The 20,329-nt window shown below is 39.1% G+C and overlaps 3 protein-coding genes across 4 annotated transcripts in view; 2 read left to right on the top strand and 1 right to left on the bottom strand.

Moving 5' to 3' along the window:
- The first annotated feature begins 2,760 nt into the window (after positions 1–2,760).
- clptm1l (CLPTM1 like) lies at positions 2,761–11,020 on the top strand. 2 transcript variants are annotated; one of them, XM_083982410.1, is made up of 18 exons: positions 2,761–3,023; positions 4,042–4,241; positions 4,397–4,491; positions 4,920–5,109; positions 5,323–5,510; positions 5,788–5,866; positions 6,141–6,258; positions 6,348–6,442; positions 6,811–6,895; positions 7,090–7,193; positions 7,636–7,701; positions 7,918–7,968; positions 8,083–8,165; positions 8,268–8,302; positions 8,468–8,523; positions 8,693–8,737; positions 8,973–9,088; positions 9,192–11,020. In XM_083982410.1, the coding sequence occupies exons 2-18, from the start codon at positions 4,077–4,079 to the stop codon at positions 9,268–9,270; spliced, it is 1,650 nt and encodes a 549-aa protein (XP_083838536.1). In that variant the 5' UTR covers positions 2,761–3,023; positions 4,042–4,076; the 3' UTR covers positions 9,271–11,020. The 2 variants fall into 2 exon arrangements, with proteins under 2 accessions (XP_083838536.1, XP_083838535.1); XM_083982409.1 differs by having other exon boundaries at positions 4,021–4,241.
- Positions 11,021–11,805: 785 nt separating this feature from the next.
- Positions 11,806–14,116, top strand: rplp1 (ribosomal protein lateral stalk subunit P1). Its single transcript, XM_083981852.1, has 4 exons — positions 11,806–12,019; positions 13,073–13,147; positions 13,616–13,730; positions 13,988–14,116. The coding sequence occupies exons 1-4, from the start codon at positions 11,948–11,950 to the stop codon at positions 14,068–14,070; spliced, it is 345 nt and encodes a 114-aa protein (XP_083837978.1). The 5' UTR covers positions 11,806–11,947; the 3' UTR covers positions 14,071–14,116.
- Positions 14,117–19,245: 5,129 nt separating this feature from the next.
- LOC310994112 (focal adhesion kinase 1-like) overlaps positions 19,246–20,329 on the bottom strand; it is a gene marked incomplete at its 5' end in the record, with an annotated part of 59,292 nt that continues 58,208 nt past the window's right edge. The window contains 1 exon segment of the mRNA XM_083982674.1: positions 19,246–20,266. Within this exon segment, the coding sequence (XP_083838800.1) occupies positions 20,140–20,266 (127 nt within the window). The 3' untranslated portion in view covers positions 19,246–20,139.

Raw genomic sequence — 20,329 nt, 5'->3', positions numbered from 1 at the left:
TTTACCGTTCACACCAAAAGCGTCATTACGCTCTGGTCGCTGGCATCTCGCCGCCTGCCAACACTAACGACCTTTACGTGGACACTCATATCATCAGCCAGCCGTGATCGTATAGTGGTTAGTACTCTGCGTTGTGGCCGCAGCAACCCCGGTTCGAATCCGGGTCACGGCAGCTGTTTTGGGCAGAGAGTCGCACACCAAAGTGTGATCTGTGGCCACCTCACCTCTCCTCCGACTTGTCCCTGCTTCTGCAGGCTAAAGGTCTCCGGGGGGGGGGGCTGCACCGGACGCTGCTGTCGGAGCAGAAAATGAGGTCCTCATTTCAAATGCAGCGTTTCAGTGATAAAGGGCAAAGGTTAAAGTTCTTATTTTAGTTAGGCCGCCTAACTATCCTGTGTGTTTCCTAAACGGCAAAACTCGTTACAATAGAGACGTAAACCAAAACAAATAGCATCAAGAGCATTATCATTGAGATCAATAGAAACTCACGTGACCCGATGACCTTTTTTTTTTAGGTGAGCACTATTCCACAGTCCAGTCATCCAGCTGTGATCGTATAGTGGTTATTACTCTGCGTTGTGGCCGCAGCAACCCCGGTTCGAATCCGGGTCACGGCAAGTTTTATCCAGAGAAATAGCCTGATTCTGGTTGTTTAAGTTGCACCATATAAGCAGGCGTCTGTTGCTGTGTTCACCCCAAATAACTTTCTCATAGGGCTCGGCCTCATCAAATGTGATGTCATGAACCCAGACAGTTGTCAGCCAGCCGTGATCGTATAGTGGTTAGTACTCTGCGTTGTGGCCGCAGCAACCCCGGTTCGAATCCGGGTCACGGCAGTTTTTAATCACCAAGATAACTGACCCGTTGAAGTCACTAATGAAGACCGGGGATAACACCAGTCAGTCATAGCGAGGAGAACCACGTATGTTTAACACAATAGGCCTTAGTGTAATGATGTTATTAAAAGGAGTTAAGCTTAAACACCAGATTTGATATTGTTCACACAATTATTTATTTGATTAGCCTACCTTAGTGAGAAAATGATTGACTCTTAACAGTTCTAGCCTATCACATGCTTTAAAGAGTTAAAAATCACAGCATTTCTCTGTGGAAAGTTATTCTTTCTGTTTGCATCCCAGGCAGTCTCTAGTCTATACCAAAACCCCACAATATTTTAGACCTAATGATTCTGATGCAAAGATTGAGGGATCTAAACTAAAAACAATTAGAATTCCTGCTGATGTGACCAGAAAATAAATGTAGGCTATAGGCCTAAGTAAATGAAAATCCATAGCCTCAGGCAACCTTAATCTCCCTTTTATTCCTAGTTCAACTAGGTATTTCAATACTTTCTTATATTCTTGTCACGAGAGTGTCTGTTATAACTCATTACAATAGCCTATATATAAAAAGTTGTGGACACTTGTTATTTCATAGACAGCTGCTCATTCAGACCTACAGGGTAATAAGTTGGTGGTTATAGTTGAGGTGCTGCTGCTGCTGCACATAGACAAGCACAGCAGTTGGCCAGCCGTGATCGTATAGTGGTCAGTACTCTGCGTTGTGGCCGCAGCAACCCCGGTTCGAATCCGGGTCACGGCAGCTGTTTTAGAGGTGACATCATAGTCCTTAAACACACAGACACATATCGCTCTCTTACACATAATAATCGGGACAGTCCTGCTTCATCTGTGTAATTAGAAGTCTCAATAGAACTATGAAAGGTAGCCTATTGGTAATGCCACAACCTGACCTAAAGGAAGGAAGATGGGCCTTTGTTGCATTGATTGGTTGATTGATTGATTGAGCAATAAATCACATTTGTCCAAATCAAAACAGTTTTAGTGCCTTGTGCACACTAGACACCAGTGTGCAACAAGACCACATTTAAACAAACACACTCACAAACTATAAACTGCAGCTTGGGCTTGTGAAGCTTTAGGAACTTGTCAAAGTACAATACAGAATGGTTACAATATCATTTTGGTAGCATGCTTTGTTCATATGGATGAAAATTAAATATTTCAGCTAAACCTAATTAGCTGATGGTCCCTGTCCAAGTCAAGGCTTCATTACCCACCAGGCAAAGTGGGCAACTGCTCAGAGCATCAGTTTTATTACATGACATGTAATAGAAGAACATAAATTATCATATTCTCATAGCCTATTATATATCATTATACATATTATGATTATTGTTTGTTTAACTATCATATTTGATTGAATGTTTTGTGTATAAAATGTCATAAAAAAGTAAAAATGTTCAACATTCTCCTGAAGGAAAAATAAACATATTAGGTAGCCTACAATTTATTTTGTTTGACCAACACTGAGAATCAACAAAATGTTGAGTTTAACTGGCAAATAATGGCTACATAACAAATTAATTAATTATTTATTTTTTTGCTTTATTGGCAACAACCTCTTTTATATACTGTCTATGGCAACAACAAAGGAGTACACACAAGGATGAATACAAACAAAGATAGGCCTAAGGGGCCCCTAAGCCCCCAACAGTATTACACAAACATGATACAATCATAAACACGCTAGGGTATAATATTGGGTTTAAGGGTGACAACAAGACAAAGAAAGAAAAAAATAAATACCTATTCAATTAATATTTTGTAAAGCTTACAGAGATCATATCTTTTAACAGCTTTTTTTTATTTTCACAATCAGATGATCAGGAGATGATTTGGCTCGGTGACATGAAGTCTCGCGTTACTTCCCCCCCACAAATCTCGTCTAGGAAAACCAACCAGGAAGTGAATGGCGGAAATATAGATCCACCTCACGCTTTCATTTCACAATCTTTTTTGGCCCGGGGCTTTTTCTTCTCCCCCTGAATGGAGAGGCTGGAGGAAGGTAGGCTGCACACGTCTTCAGATAAGACTGCTGGAAGATTTTGAAGAACGATGTCGTCGCGTTTAACTCCCCGGCAGAAACGGTGAAGTGAATGGACGGATAGCGACGAGCCGAGCCGAGGTCCTGTGACTGACAACCTGCAGGATTTAGCACCGGTACGTTCAACTTTAAAGACTCTCTCTTACTTAATTTATTATATGATACAGTATAACAGGGAGAAATTGTTTAAGAAATCTGGTTGAAGACCGCAGAGCCTCAGAAAACAAACCCCGCATGTGATTTAAAAACAGAGGATGAGCAAACGTATGGACAATTGACAGCAAACGTCTCAGAGCTGAAGTACTAATTTAAACGGCTTCAAAATTGTCTCTAGACTACCTACAATCTTTAACATGGTGGTCAGTTACCGCCATTATAGTAATAATTCACTGCAACATCAGGTAAATGGATGATACATCAGTGACAAATACATACATCTGACACCTGTGACCTAAAATGTTCACCATGATAAAGCTGTGACAGCAGCATTAACCTGCGTGAATATGATATTTCTGTCAGAATTGGTCTCTATAGTCTGTATGAGGCCCTGCTGTCATTTTTAGCTAGTCTGGTGAAACAGTGAATAACACTATCATATTAGTTTCCATAAATATTGAATGAGCCTTGTAAAATTCATATATGCATCTACATTTTTGCCCATACACTAGTATAATATCTGTGGTGACAAACTGTGAATCTACCCAAGTTATAAACAGACACAGACAACAAATGTTTTCTCTTCCCACCGTTCATCTTGCTAAATCATATTTATTGACCTTTGCAACTATTAATTCCAAAGGCCAAGTATTTTTATTGCACTTTATAGAGCTACAACCAAGAGTCATCTAGGTGTTTATTTAAACAAAAGGTGGAAAAGCTTTGTTAAGACACGAGACATCATTGTGTATTAGCTTTAGATTTACATGTTAAGTGTTTATGTACTTGAATGTTTTTTGTCTTTGGAGTCTTAGACTATGTTTAACCTCCCTGAAAAATAAAACATTTAGAAAAAGAAAAAAAAAGCTACGACCAGTGGTCAACTCATGTCAGATCCTATTTAATCATACCACACACAGATATGTATGATATTTGTATTTGGCTCTTTATTCGCAGACTTATGGCCTTGATCCTCAGGTAGCCCGGGGCGACAACGACACAACGCAAGCATCATGTTTCTGAAAACATCTTTCACCACCCTGATCGTTGGGGTGTTTGTAGTGTACGTGCTGCACACCTGCTGGGTGATGTACGGGATAGTGTACACCAAACCCTGTGACAGCCCCAAAGGCGACAACTGTATCACACCGTTCTTGGCAGGAAACCCGAAACTACAGGTCAGTAAAGTGGATGGATCGTCTCACTGATCGATCGGTTTAGAGTAGACTCTTCACTCTAGTTTGTCTGTGTGAGTGGTTTTGCTTCACTTTGAAGAAGATTAAATTAGAATTAGATTAAAAATGTAATAATCACTGTAATATCTCTTTATTAGTTGAGTATCTACACTGCACTGCGGCCCAATGGAGAGGGAGGACACACCCTGATCCATAAAGAGGAGAACTTTGAAGTCGACAGCAAGTTTGAGAGGTTTGTGGTGCCTCCTATGTTTTAGTGATAATAGGAAAATTGATAGTTTCTCTCATCAGATCTGATTGGTTATGGGGAAATCAAAGCGCTGTGACAGTTGTTTTTACTAAATTACTAAATAAAACACTTGCAGATCAATATTTCAGTCCAATTCTTGTTTATAATGTCAATAGTCTGTTTTGTTTTTCTTAAATACATACTTTTTCTTTTTCTACCTCTATGTTTGAGCTCCGTTAAGGGATGAAGTCTTATCTTATCTTGTCTCTTATCTTAATTCCATGTCATATCCATATCAAAAAAGCTGCTTTCCGCTGTTTTCACATAGGAGCAGCTGTCCAATAGACTAAACTATGAAACAGTGTTAAACATACTAATTTGATTACACTCTCTCTCATCTTCTTTCCTCTCTTTCCCTCTCTCCCTCCCAGGATAGTTAATGTATCCCTCCCTAAGAAGACCCGTAACAATGGCACTTTATATGCACTAATATTTGTCCATCAAGCTGGCATGACTCCTTGGGAAGATCCGCGACAGGTTCACCTGGTGGCTAAGCTCACCACATACATGGTCCCTAAACTGCCTGAAATCTCTTTGATATCCGGCGAGGATCATACACAGGTGTGTGTTAAACATGATCAGGTTTAGTAAATAAACACATGGATGTAGAAGAAGCTCAGACACACCTCATCCACCCCAGAGATGCTGCACGCAACACTTTTTTTTTTGACATTGCAGTCGTTTTCTATATTGTGATTTGTTAACTGAGGTGAAGATACATAAGAGTTATGAATCTGGACTTGTTTTGAGAGTGATTTTTTCTATGCGATGCAGGGTCAGAAAGAAGAACGTCAGAAGAAGAAACATGGTGATGGTAACTCAGCAGCGGGAGGTGAAGCCACCTCAACGTCGGATCACCCAGCGGCCCACTGGCGTTGCCGCCTGACACTCAACATCGTCGGCGACCACTTCCTGTTTGACAGAGAAAACCTACCGAGTGATGTCCACAGATACCTCAGAGTGTGAGATAATGAATACACAAGCTAAACACACACACACAGAGGTCTGAGCATGTATTAGAAACTACGGGTATTATAAAATATAACTGTCGACTCTTTGGCCCTTGAACTTGATCTCTTTGTGTTGAATTTACAGCCAGTTTGTGTATTTGCATGTATTTGTTAAGATGCAATGTGTTGAGCCCTCGGCTCGGGGCCATTGTTGGTTTGAAGTTGTACTGGTTGTACATAACGAAAACTACAAAAGACATCAAAGGATGTTTTTGTTTTTCTGTTTCAGATTCCAAAATGGTAAAAAGATGGTGTATCTACCTCTGCTGTTTGTTGATGAGCTTAGCAACCGGGTTAAGGACCTTGTGGTAAGTTTTAACTTCATATTATGTAACACACTGCAACAATCTGTCCAGTTGTTTCCCAAAGGCAGATTGTAAATTCACCGTTTTTCTATCATTTAATTAGAATAAAACAAGAAAACTTTTTGTATAACCCTACGATTCAAGGCAGGATCATAGTCCTGACCCTTGTTAATTTGTTTTAACCGCCTGCAGGCATGAACTGCTTCCTGCCTTAGAGTAATACACACTCCTTGATGAACATTTCTGTGTGTGTGTGTGTGTGTTTGTTTGTGTGTAGGAGATCAACAGCACCTCCTCAGAGCTCCCACTGACCATCTCTTATGACTCCATCTCTCTGGGGAGACTACGCTTCTGGATCCACATGCAGGATGCTGTTTACTCTCTGCAGCAGTTTGGTATGTTGCTTTCTCTGTCACACACACACACACACATACACACACCATTGCCTTTTAATAGCATCTCTTTATCTCTGTCTGTGTTACAGGTTTCACAGAGAAGGATGCTGATGAGATTAAAGGGATCTTTGTGGATACCAACCTGTACTTCCTGGCTCTGACCTTCTTTGTTGCCGCCTTCCATGTAAATCTGAGCTCTCTATCACGTAACACAAAAATAGAATAAAACAGAACAAAGACGTTTGGTAAAGTGAAAAAATCTTAAAACTACTGCATCACATGTTTATCATCCTCTCTGCTTTGACTTCTTGACATACTAGCAGGATAAACTGGAAAAACTTCCTAAGCACAACATAACGTCAGCATTACAGGATAAACATCATGCTAATCCTACATGCTATAAAATTGCAAATTACCATGTCACTAGTTGTTGATGCAGTCACACACTGTACTGTATACTTTAGGAAATGTGTTTGTAAAAAGCAAATGTTTACCCTCTCTTTACTGTCATAGAGGAAGGATAAATGTCTGACCTCTCTGTCATTTTTTCAGCTTCTCTTTGACTTCTTGGCCTTCAAGAACGACATCAGCTTCTGGAAGCAGAAGAAGAGCATGGTGGGAATGTCGAGCAAAGCAGGCGAGTCTGGTGTTTGTGCTGATCTGCCAGCACACTATTTAACAGTAATAAAAACAAAACAACATAGTATAGGGAGCATATACACTCTCTCTATATGTAACCCTAACACCTTTTAAAATAGACCAAACGATTCGTCATCATTGTTGAATATTTCACATTGTAAAACTGAGTATTGTCTGTGTTCTGTCTTTCAGTGCTGTGGAGATGTTTCAGCACCATAGTGATTTTCCTCTATTTGTTCGATGAGCAGACCAGTCTGCTTGTCCTGGTACCTGCTGGGGTCGGCACTATCATTGAAGTGAGTTCACATACACTGGAAACACGCACACACTAAATCTAATACACTCATAACTACATCGAGACATTTGTATGAATTCAACTACAATATCCAAAGAGGGAATTCAGTTTTACGATGGAAGTCATTTATTTTCTCAGCTTCATATTTTAGACAAATTCGACATCTGTACTACGATTTTTACATTTCCACACAGCTGAAAATAACGACAATAATTTGACTGCCTGGCTCACCATAATGAAATGAAGTGTTTTGTGTTTGTTTTGAATGCCATTTTTGAATAAGCTCCAAGTGACATGAAATAATAATATTTAATACTTGCCACATGAAGACAGGGCTTAATTGGCTTGATACCTCTTTGACACTCTTCTCTCCTTAAAAATACATAGGATATTTAACAAAGGCGGTATTATTTGGGGATTATAATAATTATGTGTACTTTCAGGTATGGAAAGTGAAGAAGGCCTTCAAGATCCAGGTTTTCTGGAAAGGAGGCAAACCAACATTCCTGGTAGGTGCAGCCTCTGAGAGATGCAGCTTTCTGTCAGTAGTTAATTCCCTCTGCCTGCTGCAAGGATAAAGCTTTAATTATAATGAGTCAAAGTGACACCAGAGAGCAGATACTGGAGCTACATTTGCAACGAACAAATAATTAATGCAGTTCTCTCAGTACGATACACCTGTCATGAATGTAAGTGTATTTCTGTGTTTGTTTTCTGTGGAACAGTTTGGGAAATTAGATGAATCAGAGAGGAGAACAGAAGAGTACGATACTTTGGTAAGACACAATACACTCACACACACATAGACAACAACAAACCATATTTCTACTATGAATAACTGTATAAGAGACATAAAACTTTATCATCTCATGCCTTGTGTTTCTCTGTAGGCCATGAAGTATCTGTCATACCTCTTGTACCCACTGTGTATTGGAGGGGCTGTGTATGCGCTCATATTCCTACGATATAAGAGGTAGGTGTGTGTGTGTGTGTTACTTCATGATTATCACAATTATGCCATGTATCTTCCATTCATTAACTACCTTCATTGCTTATCTCTCCCTCCCTGTTATAGCTGGTACTCATGGTTGATCAACAGTTTAGTGAATGGTAAGTTGTAACACCTTTTACCGAATCAATTAATCTTAGTTTTTACCCACTTACTTTACATTATTTGATTTTACAAAATCAACTAATCTTTTTTCCCATTGCTTTATGTTATTGGATTTAAAAAAACAACAACAGGTTAATCGTTATGTTGTGTAACCTTTACAGGTGTATATGCCTTTGGCTTCCTCTTCATGCTTCCTCAACTGTTTGTCAACTACAAGGTCCGTCCCTCCGATACACTGTATCATGTTCCATACTATTTTATACAGGAGTAATGAGTGAAACAAGGCAAAATGTTCGCAAAATACAACGTTGGCCAAATGTTTCCTCGAGATCTTAGAAACAAAACAAACATTAAATATTAATTCCCCTTTGTTCTTTATTCAACAGTTGAAATCTGTCGCCCACCTGCCCTGGAAAGCCTTTATGTACAAGGTGAGAGCAAAGATTTCCAATGTCAGCCTGCTAAATATGTTTTGGTCAAGGTGGTCTAGGTTCAAAGAGCTGCTGTTATTATATTGATCAGAGCACATGAGTTAACTGTTATTAGTATGGTTTCTTCTAGCACACATTATTTGTCTACTTGATGAGAATTTAATCATCAGTACAGTTTTATGTTTTCAGAGTGTAGATTTTGAATTATTGAACATACCTATTTGTTTTTTTCCAGGCATTCAATACCTTCATCGACGACGTGTTTGCCTTTATCATCACCATGCCAACGTCTCACAGACTGGCCTGTTTCAGAGATGATGTCGTGTTTCTCGTTTACCTCTACCAGAGATGGTACATTGACACACTCACACACACACACTTGCACACACATTCATTTTAAAAGTCATCAGCAAATTGTTCCAGTCTAAGTCTCTGCTTCTGTCTCCGTCCCCAGGCTCTACCCAGTGGACAAGACAAGAGTAAATGAATATGGGGTTTCTTATGATGAAAAACCCAAAGCGAAGACTCAATAGAGAAGAAAGTCCATTTATTGGCCTCCGTGATGTGATATCTGCAGGTTTTGTCTCTGCCCACTGGTCTCCACTGATCTCATCTGGCATCAGCTGAGCTGGTTGAGTGGTCCAGGTGCAGAGGGGAAAATTGGCTGTAAATGATACAGGTGCATCGACATCCTTGTGATTTGTGACTTTTTCACCCCGTCCCATACTGCAAAGCGTTCAAAGGGAAGGTCGACAATAAGCTCAATCATATCTCTCTTTTTTAAACTGACGCAACAACATGGCAATTGTGTGCTTGTGAATGGCTAGCATCCTGCTCAAGACCCGAGTCCACTACAGGTCAGACACTGCTCAACTCTGATATGAAATATTACCTTGTTGACTATAGTAACTGTACTATAGTAGATATCGGTGGCAATGAGCCTCTCTTGACCATCTACTCTGGTCTTGGCTTTTCAGCTCACAACACTTGTCAAAATCCTTGTTGTAAGGCCTCTTGAGAGCCTATGTAGATATTGTATTTTTAGAGTTTTAATTTCAATGTCAAAAAGGGATTATTGCTATTTTAAATGATTTCATGTTGACAAATGCCTGTGACTGACAGAGTAAATTTTGAGGAGACTGCTCTGAACACATGCAGTTTATCTAAGAAGAGTAAAATGGGAGTACATCGGAGAAGCTTTTTTTCATCAAACCTACATAATCCTAAAGAGAATTAAAAATATAACTTTCATATCAACTCAGCATAGGTGTGACTGTGGGGAGCTAAAAATATTGTGCTTCGACATACTGTGTATCCCTATTGATCCCTTCTTAAAGCATTATTATTCCATAAGCACCAAGTCTAATACACCAGACTAATTATAGCTTGGATGTTGAAGTGAACACTGCAAATCGAAAAATGGTAATTAATTATGGTAACTCTGACAACAGGAAAACTTCAAGTAAGGCATAATTTGAGTGGTTCTCCACAAATTGTGAAATTGTCAATTTGAAACTGTGAAAAAAAGCTGTTAATAATGCATTTTAGCTACTTTATAGAGATTTGAAAATGATCTCTCTCCAATTATCATGTAGACAGAGCTAACGTGTTAACTCTGGGGTAAATTGCAGAATAACAAATCCTGTTTCCTTCAGTTAAAGTGAAAATATGTACTCAAAAAAGGCAACTTAAAATGGCACAGAAATGCCATAGTTAAAAATGTAAAATAAATCCTTTAATTTTAAGATTCTTGCTAATGCATGATGTAAGATCAGATCACTGCATTAGAAGCACAGTAGAAGATTCTGTTGCCATGACGACTGGGAACAAATCGCCCAAACATTCCGGAATCTGCCATGTCTCTGGCTCTGTCCAAACATTTTATTAAGTCTGACCTTTATTACACTGTAACATGAGAGAGCACCACAGAAAGTCGTACTGTCTTTTACATCCATTCAAGTTTTGTAGTTTTACCTGCTCGAGTATTTTTTATATATCAGGGCCAAGAAAATCCATTTGTGCCAAATGTGAGAATGATTCCTTGAATTGTTTGTGAGCTTTATATGTTCACCCATCAATGGTCCATCTGATGTTTTTGAATAGACAATGACATTGCGAGGGAAACGGTAAATGGCAAGACTTGTGGAAAGTATTACTACATCTGGTTTTACACAGTCACATTTTGATTTTTCTGCCATAGTTATAATGTTATGTTCAGCCTAATTATTTGATTTATTGTGCTGTTTGTTTTTGATTGAAATTGAATAAAGTTAACTGAGTGAACATGTTGTTTGCTGTGGATTTATATATATATATATATTTTAAAAAGAAATCCTAGGTTCTTTAGTTGAGATTTTCAGTGATATAGCAGCATATAGACTGGTGCAGTGTCAGATTTCTTAACATGAAACCTTCATGTAGTGGTTTGATCCACAATCTTTTTTTAGTACAAGTTGTCAACTAAACATTAATTTGTTTGGAGGAAATATGTGTAATTTTATACATTCTTAAAAATAAATTTATAATATACTAATTTGAATAATAATTAAAATTTTACTAGATATTTTGCATAGATCTAACTACAGTAATTACACACAAACACACACATAGGTGAAATCGATAATAATAATGAATAATTGAATTAATTTGAATAATTTTTGGCCGATGTAATTATTTTTCAGATTTTCATTTATTTATTTATCAATTTCAAGGACAAATCGATTTACATTACAGCAGAAGGAGGAGATGCTCTTTTTCCTTCTTTTTTGCCTACAGGTTCATTTATCTTAAACGTCTTTATTGACAACAAAACACAGGCTTGAATACAGTTAGAAATGAGAAGGAGGAGATGCTCAGATTGAATCATTTTTTTTTTTTATTCAAATCTTTGTTTCACAGTACAAAAATAGTTTTTCATGGTAACATGCAATTACTAAAGCACATTTATATTATCCGCTCAGATTGAATCATAGGATTGAATATGGTCGACGTCTGTCGTCACTATGTGTGCGTACTGGCGTCACAGTCACGCAGCCGTGACGCACAGTATATATACGAAGCTCCCGCCCTTTCCTCCTCCCTTTCCGCTGTAGGAGTTTATCGTGCCTAAAGGTGCTCGGTTCTTCACCCGAAGCTAAGGCCCACAATCCGGCGACTAGCACCGTCAAATTTAGGCATCCGACGCCAAAAACATAAAACCTACCATCTACAATGGCCTCCGTGTCCGAGCTTGCTTGCATTTACTCCGCTCTGATCCTCCACGACGATGAAGTCACCGTCACCGTAAGTGTCCGAGCTCATCCCCGCCAACAGCACATCCGGCGTCCGAGCACTAGGCAACACACTGCCTGTTATGAAAGCCGTAAATAATATAGAGATGAAAAACTCTGCCTACCTACTAGCGTAACGTGATATCTGATTAAATACTTAAAGAAATACAAGGTAAAACAGTGGCTAATAAATAGTGCCGTCTACCGGCCAAAATGGCGGCATGCTTGTTGTCAACGTTAAACCACGTTTTCTGTGTCAGGATGGTTTATGTCTTGCCACTGACACTTGTCAATTAGATCCACTACTCAAGCTGATCAGTCACCACACTTCTTACGGATCTATAGTTTTGTGTAAAGTTACGGATGTGTTCCTCATTTAGTGACAGGTGCTAGCTAATGCTAAGCTAGTGAAACTCCAGTACACCCTGCCTTTCTTTTCAGGAGTGTAAGCATGCGTTTTAGCCTTTAAACTACTATTTATTAGTGTGTATTGCCTCTGTTTTTGTTCATAACACTGTAGTTGGTTGAGTGGCGTCCTCCTGACAGGTTGATATATTGATGCTCAACAGCATCAATGAGAACATGTGGCTACATGAACTACCAATTTAGCAAGAAGCCACTAAATACTATTTGGTAGTCATCAAATCTGATGTTGTAATAAAATATTTTGTCTCTGACAGTATAAACCTGGTTAATTCACAATTTAACCTAGAAAGAAATTGCTTATCCAGAAAAGCAATTGTTGGTATATTAACCAACAATTTAAGTGGTAGCCTACTGTTTGAAAATAAATGTTCACCTTAAAATCTAACTGAAAAACATATGACTATATCAGACAAAGCAAAACATTAAAGGATGCTACATTGGGCTGTTGGAAATCATAATTGGCAAATTCCACTGTTTTGACATTTTGTAGAGCAGAATTAAAAAACGGCACCAACCTAAAATAAAAACTGCTTGCAGTCTTATAAATTGAAACCAACATGTGATGAAGAGTCTTGTACTTCTAGTCGGATAGATTAAAGCATAGACTAACTCTACAATGATTACTGTCTTCTCTCTGCAGGAGGACAAGCTGAATGCTCTGATCAAGGCTGCTGGAGTCACCGTGGAGCCCTTCTGGCCAAGTCTCTTTGCCAAGGTAAGGGGCATATTTGTCAAAGTGATGATGCTGTGCCATAATCTGAAGAGACTGGTATTGATTATAGGGTTTTAACCTCTGAGATTTAGAATAACCTCTACTGAGTTGGACTTCAACAGACGTGTTTGCAGTTTTCTGCAGCCAAAGTTAAATTGTTAGACTTCTCCATGGATAGTAAGTGATGAAGTCTTGGGGTCTCGATGCTCCAGAGACTGAATGTTTTGGGCTCAATTCACTGATACAAGAGAAAAACATAAACCCTGATCGCTCTGTACAGTGAATTTTGAGTGAGAAATCTAGTTTCTCAGTTGATTTTAGTGTAGTTGTCACTTTTCAGAGGTTTAGGTGAGTCTGTATGAGCTGGTTTGCGTAGTGTTGTTGACTGATATTGTTGTGTAAAACAGTCAAATTATCAGTCACTTTTTTAAAAGACATGTCACTGACCTGTGTATGTTGTATTTGTTGTAGGCTCTGTCCAGCGTTGACATCGGCAGCCTGATCTGCAACGTCGGAGCTGGAGGTGGTGGTGCTCCCGCTGGAGCCCCAGCTGCTGGAGCTGCTGTTGCAGCTGGTGACGCCCCAGGTACCTAGACATGTTGACGTTAATGAGGATTTTTGAAGTTGTTTGTCTCAGACTAAATTATGCTTATGGCTTTAACATTACCGACTGGAATAAACTGAACAATTTTCTAACCTCCCAGAAAAGTCTTCACTGTGTTAGGAACTCATTATGGAGCATTGAGGGAATATATCATTGCTCAAAGTTTTGGGGTAGCATGTACTGTATAATCTACGTCTTTAACTTTGTTAACCATAAATCCTTCTGCTTTGCCCCTGCAGCCAAGGAGGAGGAGAAGAAAGAGGAGAAGAAGGAAGAGTCCGAGGAGTCCGATGACGACATGGGCTTCGGTCTCTTCGACTAAAACACTTGTTTTTGTAACAAAACACAATAAATTTACAAAAATGGGACCCAGCTTGTCTGTGCTTTTACTGTCAAACACCACTTTTTGTATGAAGAAAATATAATATTGCATTGAAACATTTTTTTAAACAAGTGACTTTGGCACAAAACATTGAAGTGGTAGAGGAATTGTGATGAAGTCATTACTTGTTTGTGGTAGTAGGGCACTGTTTACTCAAATGCGAAGAAACATGACAGAAAAGACTGCCAAATATAAGCTGGGATCAAAATGAATCAATGCCGACTCATTGTTAAACTTGTGTGTCTACAGTTAATGGATGGACATGCACAGCACAATACCATACTTGTAATTGTCATGATTTGATATCAATCAATCAATCAATCAAATTTGATTTATATAGCACCTTTCAAAACAAATAGATGCTGTTCAAAGTGCTTTACATTTTGACTGAACAAATAGGAGGTAAAACAAGAAAAGCAAGGAGACTAAGATATGATATGTGAACATGCTACTGTACTTATTAACAGTTTACTTGGTCCCTCCCTTAAAAATTACAACATGAAAAGTAGATATGATCTGAGTTAACTTGACCCTGAGTTTAAGCTCGTGCCAGAGGCAATGACTTCATCAATGGAACAGATAACGTGATTCACTTTACCAACAAGCAGATCCTCCTGCTTCTCCCTATTGGACTTTGAGATATTAATGAATACTTACGCAGAAAATCAGCACATATTTCAATACCTACCCCCAAAAAATACAATAGCAGCTGTTTTTCTCCAAACATTCATTTTCTATGGGAAAAACTTGTGTTTTACCAACAAAAGTAACATCACACACACGTCCCGTTAGCGCCTCAGAGCGGGAGCACCGTGGCAGGAATAATAGACCATTCATCTGAGAGCGGTCAAGCCTCCCCAACATTTCAAGTGCGCCCTTATTGCCGGTTTTATGGCAAATGCTTTCAGATAACTTGGAAACTTCCGGTTTTCAAAATAAAATATGGGTATTAAATGCATTAAAAGCATAGATTAAAAGTTTATCTTAAATAAGAGGATCTGATTTTTTTTAAAGGAAGAAAGAAAGAGGTGTGTCTCATAGAAAACAAGTGGGCCTATGATCCTGCACTGCACATATTTACGTGATGAAATTTATTAAAAATGAATTTAAAAAAATATATAAGGGGTAGTAAAATGAGATAAAGGAGGTGTGCCTTATACAGCAAGTGTAGCTCTACTGTTCCACACATATTTTGATATATTCCATTAGGTAAATAGCTCAATAACTTCCAGGGTCAAAATTAGTGTGGAACAGAAGAGCCACTTGCTGTATGACGCACACCTCTTTTATAGTGAAGCTATGAAAATACAGTTGGGTTTACTAAGTATATTTTATTGTTGGCTTCATGCTAAATAGTTTTCGTGCAAATTGGCGAAGAGTGTATGGTTGTAGTTGTTTTGAGTAGCCACAAGAGGGCGCTTCATGTACATTCTATGAAGGAAATCTAGCATTGCCTGCATGGCATGCTGGGAAGGAGACGCTAGCAAAAGCCCCGATAAGGGCGCTACCACGAGATATTAACGAGCAAGATTGACACTTTATGGAAGAGTACTGGTTTGTTTTCATAGACACGAGTCTGGATGTGTTTTTGAGTTGTCATGAGAGAGTGCCTGGACTGCTGTAACCGAGCAATTGCTGTGTTTTGTTTTTTCAACCGAGGACTCCGGTGAGATTGCTATGCTATGCTACATTGCTAACTGTTAGCTTGTTAATGGATACGTACATTTTCAGTTTATGAATGCGGAAATATTGATCCTTCCATAAAAAAACAATCGAAGTTGACAGTAAATATTACGAAACGGTTGTAATGAGTTAATATGCTGGGTTTTGAGTTTGAAAATGCATTTGTTTTGTATAAAGGGTAATTTTCACTGCGCCATTTGAAAGGGGCTTCATGTGCGCTAAAGCTAATGATGCGCACATACAGGTTTTTTTTCCTGATTTTTCTAATTTAAATAATTCATTTTGTTGATTTTTAAATGTAAATGTGAACGAGAAGCATGATTAAATAGATAATAAATAATTAGTGTAACATGATTGATATACTGTTAAAAAGACACGCATCAGTGGTGACTTGAAGTCTCATGATACAGTCACTCATTCTTTTGTGGTCAGTATTATAAGTTACATTTGAGTAAAAGAGAAAAGAGAGATATAATTCTGTATAGACATTGATGACTGCTAATTAACTTTATGTTTTGTTATGCAGATTGTTTTTTTTTTTATGCCAGTTGCTGGATCTACATCGAGACAGCGTTGAGTTCGACCAGGGTTTTCCATCTGAGGCGAGGCGGGATCGGAGAGATGCAGAATCTCCACCTTCATCGTCTTCATGGAGTCACACCTGGAGGAGAAAACCTGAGCAGTAATATACATACATGCACACACACATACTACCCGGGTAGAATACATACACACTGAATAGACTTTCTAAATAATAACAATCAGATCTTAACAATCCTCATATAAATAAATAATAATAATAATAAAATATAAACTTTTAATGCGTTTAATAACCATGTTTTATTTTGAAAACCGGAAGTTTCCACACGCTGCAGTAAACTTGCGCTGACTTTCCCAGTTCTCCGAAAGTATTTACCATAAAGTCGGCAATAATGGCGCACTTGAAATGTTGGAGCGGCTGGCTTCACTGCGTGAAAACGAGAGACGGCTGGCTTGACCGCAGCAGTCAACTGAAGGGGAGCGTTTTAGAGTGTTCACTGGGGGTTTAGTTGTCACCATAAGAAAGATAATGTGGTCTGTTAGATACAAGTAAATGTTGTTGTCATTATATTATCGTTAGAGCTTCTTACTACAACCATGGATGTATTATAAAAGATCCATTGCTACAACCAGACATTGCTGAACACTAGCAGATATTAGCTTCCAATTGCTAACACTAGCATTAGCTTTTTGTCTTCACTGGAACGCAAAAGTCATGAAACAGTCTACGAACGAAGTCAAAAAGGACCACATATATCTGTCCTATTCAAGAATGTGTAGCCAATGGTGTCAACCCTAGACATGCAGGTTTCCGTAGTGTAGTGGTTATCACGTTCGCCTCACACGCGAAAGGTCCCCGGTTCGAAACCGGGCGGAAACACACTTTTCATTTTTTTCCCTTCTTATGCAAGTTTATGAACAAATACAAAGTTGCCAAAATTTCCAATTATTCCAACCATATATATATTATTCCTCATCTGAACACATTACTGTTACCTTAAACAGCATCCCAGCCTCTAATCTGGTTAGACTCTCAACGGAAAGCATAATTTGTACCTACCCAGTCCAGACAGGTCAAAACTGTGACAGAAACCTAATTTAAAGGGATAGTTCATCCAAAATTCAAATTTCACTCATTATCTACTCACCGTCATGTCGACTACGGGTTGGGAGAAGTTTCAGAGTCATCTGTGCCTTCTCTGAGTTACAGGGGTGACACCGGCGGAGCCATGAACTGGGTGTTGCACTGACAGAGGTAGAGCAGTGAACTGAGACACTGGGAGCTTCTGCTACAAACAAGCTTAAAATATAGACTTATTTAATTTTTTTCGGAACAATTTCTCATGTCGGGGCTTCAATACAAGAGGGACATTACAGACGACGAGCACTATCGAGGTATTTGGATGTTTTTGGTGTGTCTTTTTGGACGAAGAAAAGTGAGCCCCGTTCGCTACCGTCATATGGCAGTGCAGTGCTGCGCACAGATGACTCTGAAACTTATCCCAACCCTTAGTCGACATGAGGGTGAGTGAAATTTGAATTTTGGGTGAACTATCCCTTTAAAAGCCCTTTGATACTGCTTTGCATTTAGGGTTTTGCTCAATTTTCAATTTGAGTTTTGACAGAATACCTTTATTTCTGCCCAGCTGCTCTAATGTACTGTGCTTTTTTTTTGAGAGAGCTGCTCAGATGACTGTTCAGTTCTTGTTAACCTCCCTGACCGAGCCTCTTTACGCCCATTTACTCTGCTTGGCTAGATGGCTTCATCCGAGGACGAGTCCTGGCTCTTCCAATCTTCTTCCATTTCACCAACACTGAGGTCCGTCTGCTAATGGGATCAACACTTCAGAAATAATTCGGAGCTCTTGTCACAGTCATTTACAGAGAAATCTTTGGTCTTCCTGTTTCGGTTTTTATCGTCACCTGCGCTGTCGAGTGTACAGCTTCATTATGTAAAACGGTGTGTTATTGTCTGGGCTATGTCTAATCAGGTCAGTTTGCTACAGGTGGACCTCAGGACAATCAGTTTTCTAATTAAGCCAAACAGTATACACCTGGCCATAGTTTTATGTCCCACAGCAAGATATTATGAATAAAGAGGTCTTTACAGAGAATATAAAGGCAGATAGAGACAGCAGAAATTAAAATTGCTCAGACAAAGAAGACTGCTGGTCGTATTTCTTTATAACAGTGTTTTTATTTGCTTGGTTTAGCAACTGTACATGTGGCTCCTTCCTGAGATTACTGCTCATCTCAGGGGAGAGGAAACAGTGGAAAGGAGAGAGAATCAGAGAGGGAGGAGAGTATGGGGTAACGGAGGAAGGAAAAAGAAGAAATGCTCGGCGGACTGGGAGAAGAGAGGGAATAAAGGTATAAATAACTCCATAGAGGAGGTAGAAAGATAGAGGAAGATGGGACGAATGATGGAGAAACATAACGAGCAAATCACATTGGAGATAGACATTTCCTGGTTTGGAGAAGAGTTGTGTGGTGCAGCTATTTCAATGCAGCCAGTTGTATTTAAATTAATCTGTAACTGTAATTCACCCACCAAGAAAAACTAAAAGAAATCAAATTTGTAGAAAAATTGTTTCCAAGTCCCTGAATATGAAATTTCTGGATCAACTAAACTGAAGTGTGTATTTCTGTGAGGATAAAAAGAACTAAAAAGAGTGACAGGACTGATACAACACATTTGGCTCCAATGTACAAGGCAAACAAAAGGGATTTGCTGCTATAAACCAATATTTATAATACAATGATCCTTTTTTTGTCAATTGCAGTTCGTTTGGCACAGGGCGACCTGCTGTACAGTATAATTAGCACCTCCGTGGTAACTTAAAAATGACTCTTCCTCCACCTCTCATCCCTCCATCCCCTCACTCTCCCCCCCAGATCATCCCTCCCCCTTTTATTCACTAACAACTCCTGCCTCAGAAACGTGTTAAAAATATAGCTTCTTTATTTACTATGTAGTTAACTTAAAAAGTGGCCTGTGGCAGTAATTTTTTTTTCATATTTTAATGTTTTTTTATCTCCCTTAAAGACATTTTAGTTTGTTCTTCAAAACTCAGCTTTCATATTTCATTTGTATGCCATATTGTGACGCCTGAGATAGAGAGATCTAGGGAGGAAGATGGAAAAAAAGAAGAGATAAGATTATGTTGTTTATGAGCAGCTGTACTGTAAATCAGTCATTTAGCTCAAGAGGAAGACTGAGAAACTGACACAGATGTAGTGTACTGTAAGAGTCTGAAAGTAGTAATAATAATAATAATAATAATTAATAATGATATAAAAGCATGTTCAAACAACAACTTTGTGAAATCGTCTTCATTATCCTCCTCGTTCTGGCTCTTCAGTTCCAGTTGTTACATCCTGCAGATGTGGAGAGTGTTGTTAAGTCTTGTGTTTACGTGACAAGTTGATGAAGCATCTGTTCATTTTCTTCAAAGATTAAAAAGTAGTGATGAATGATTCTTGAGGATACGTGATGGGAGAGAGAGGAGAGTGTTTCTCTGGATACAAAAGCAAAAAAAAATAATGCAACAAAAGTACAAAACGACACAATATTGACCGAAGGCGGCTGCTGCTGCTGGAGAGAAGAAGCGATGAATGTTTGAGGGAGGGGGGAGGAGAGAGAGCTGATTGTTTCAGTCCTGTCTGCTGTCCATCAGTTGAGGTTTCTCATCCATCTTAATGTTCTCTCATCTACGCAGCAACGCAATCTCCTGGCCCCGCCCCCCTCCTCGCTGCCCACCGGTCGGATGATATTCAGATCCTGGGCTAATGTGGGCGGGTCTGGGTGATCATCTTGAGTCGTGATTGGTCGATGACGTCCAGCAGGTTCTTGGCGTCGACTGCGAGGGCGTGAGCTGCCATTAGCATCTGTTTCTTGTAGTCCTTCTGTAAACTGATCGGAGACCAGAAAGGGTGTAAGCGTCACTGTGTCAAACCACGACATCGTTGTTACTTA

This window comes from Trachurus trachurus, assembly GCF_905171665.1.
Source record: "Trachurus trachurus genome assembly, chromosome: 11".
Classification (NCBI taxonomy): Eukaryota; Metazoa; Chordata; class Actinopteri; order Carangiformes; family Carangidae; genus Trachurus; species Trachurus trachurus.
The sequence above is the reverse complement of the archived record's forward strand: the minus strand, read 5'-3'. Positions and strand labels throughout refer to the sequence as shown.

Coding starts and splice junctions, on each gene's coding strand:
- clptm1l (XM_083982410.1), top strand. CDS start 4,077: ATGTTTCTGAAAACATCTTTCACCACCCTGATCGTTGGGGTGTTTGTA. Junction 5,867..6,140: donor ACCGGGTTAAGGACCTTGTG/GTAAGTTTTAAC, acceptor GTTTGTGTGTAG/GAGATCAACAGCACCTCCTC. Junction 8,738..8,972: donor GGAAAGCCTTTATGTACAAG/GTGAGAGCAAAG, acceptor GTTTTTTTCCAG/GCATTCAATACCTTCATCGA.
- rplp1 (XM_083981852.1), top strand. CDS start 11,948: ATGGCCTCCGTGTCCGAGCTTGCTTGCATTTACTCCGCTCTGATCCTC. Junction 12,020..13,072: donor ACGATGAAGTCACCGTCACC/GTAAGTGTCCGA, acceptor TTCTCTCTGCAG/GAGGACAAGCTGAATGCTCT. Junction 13,731..13,987: donor TGCAGCTGGTGACGCCCCAG/GTACCTAGACAT, acceptor TTGCCCCTGCAG/CCAAGGAGGAGGAGAAGAAA.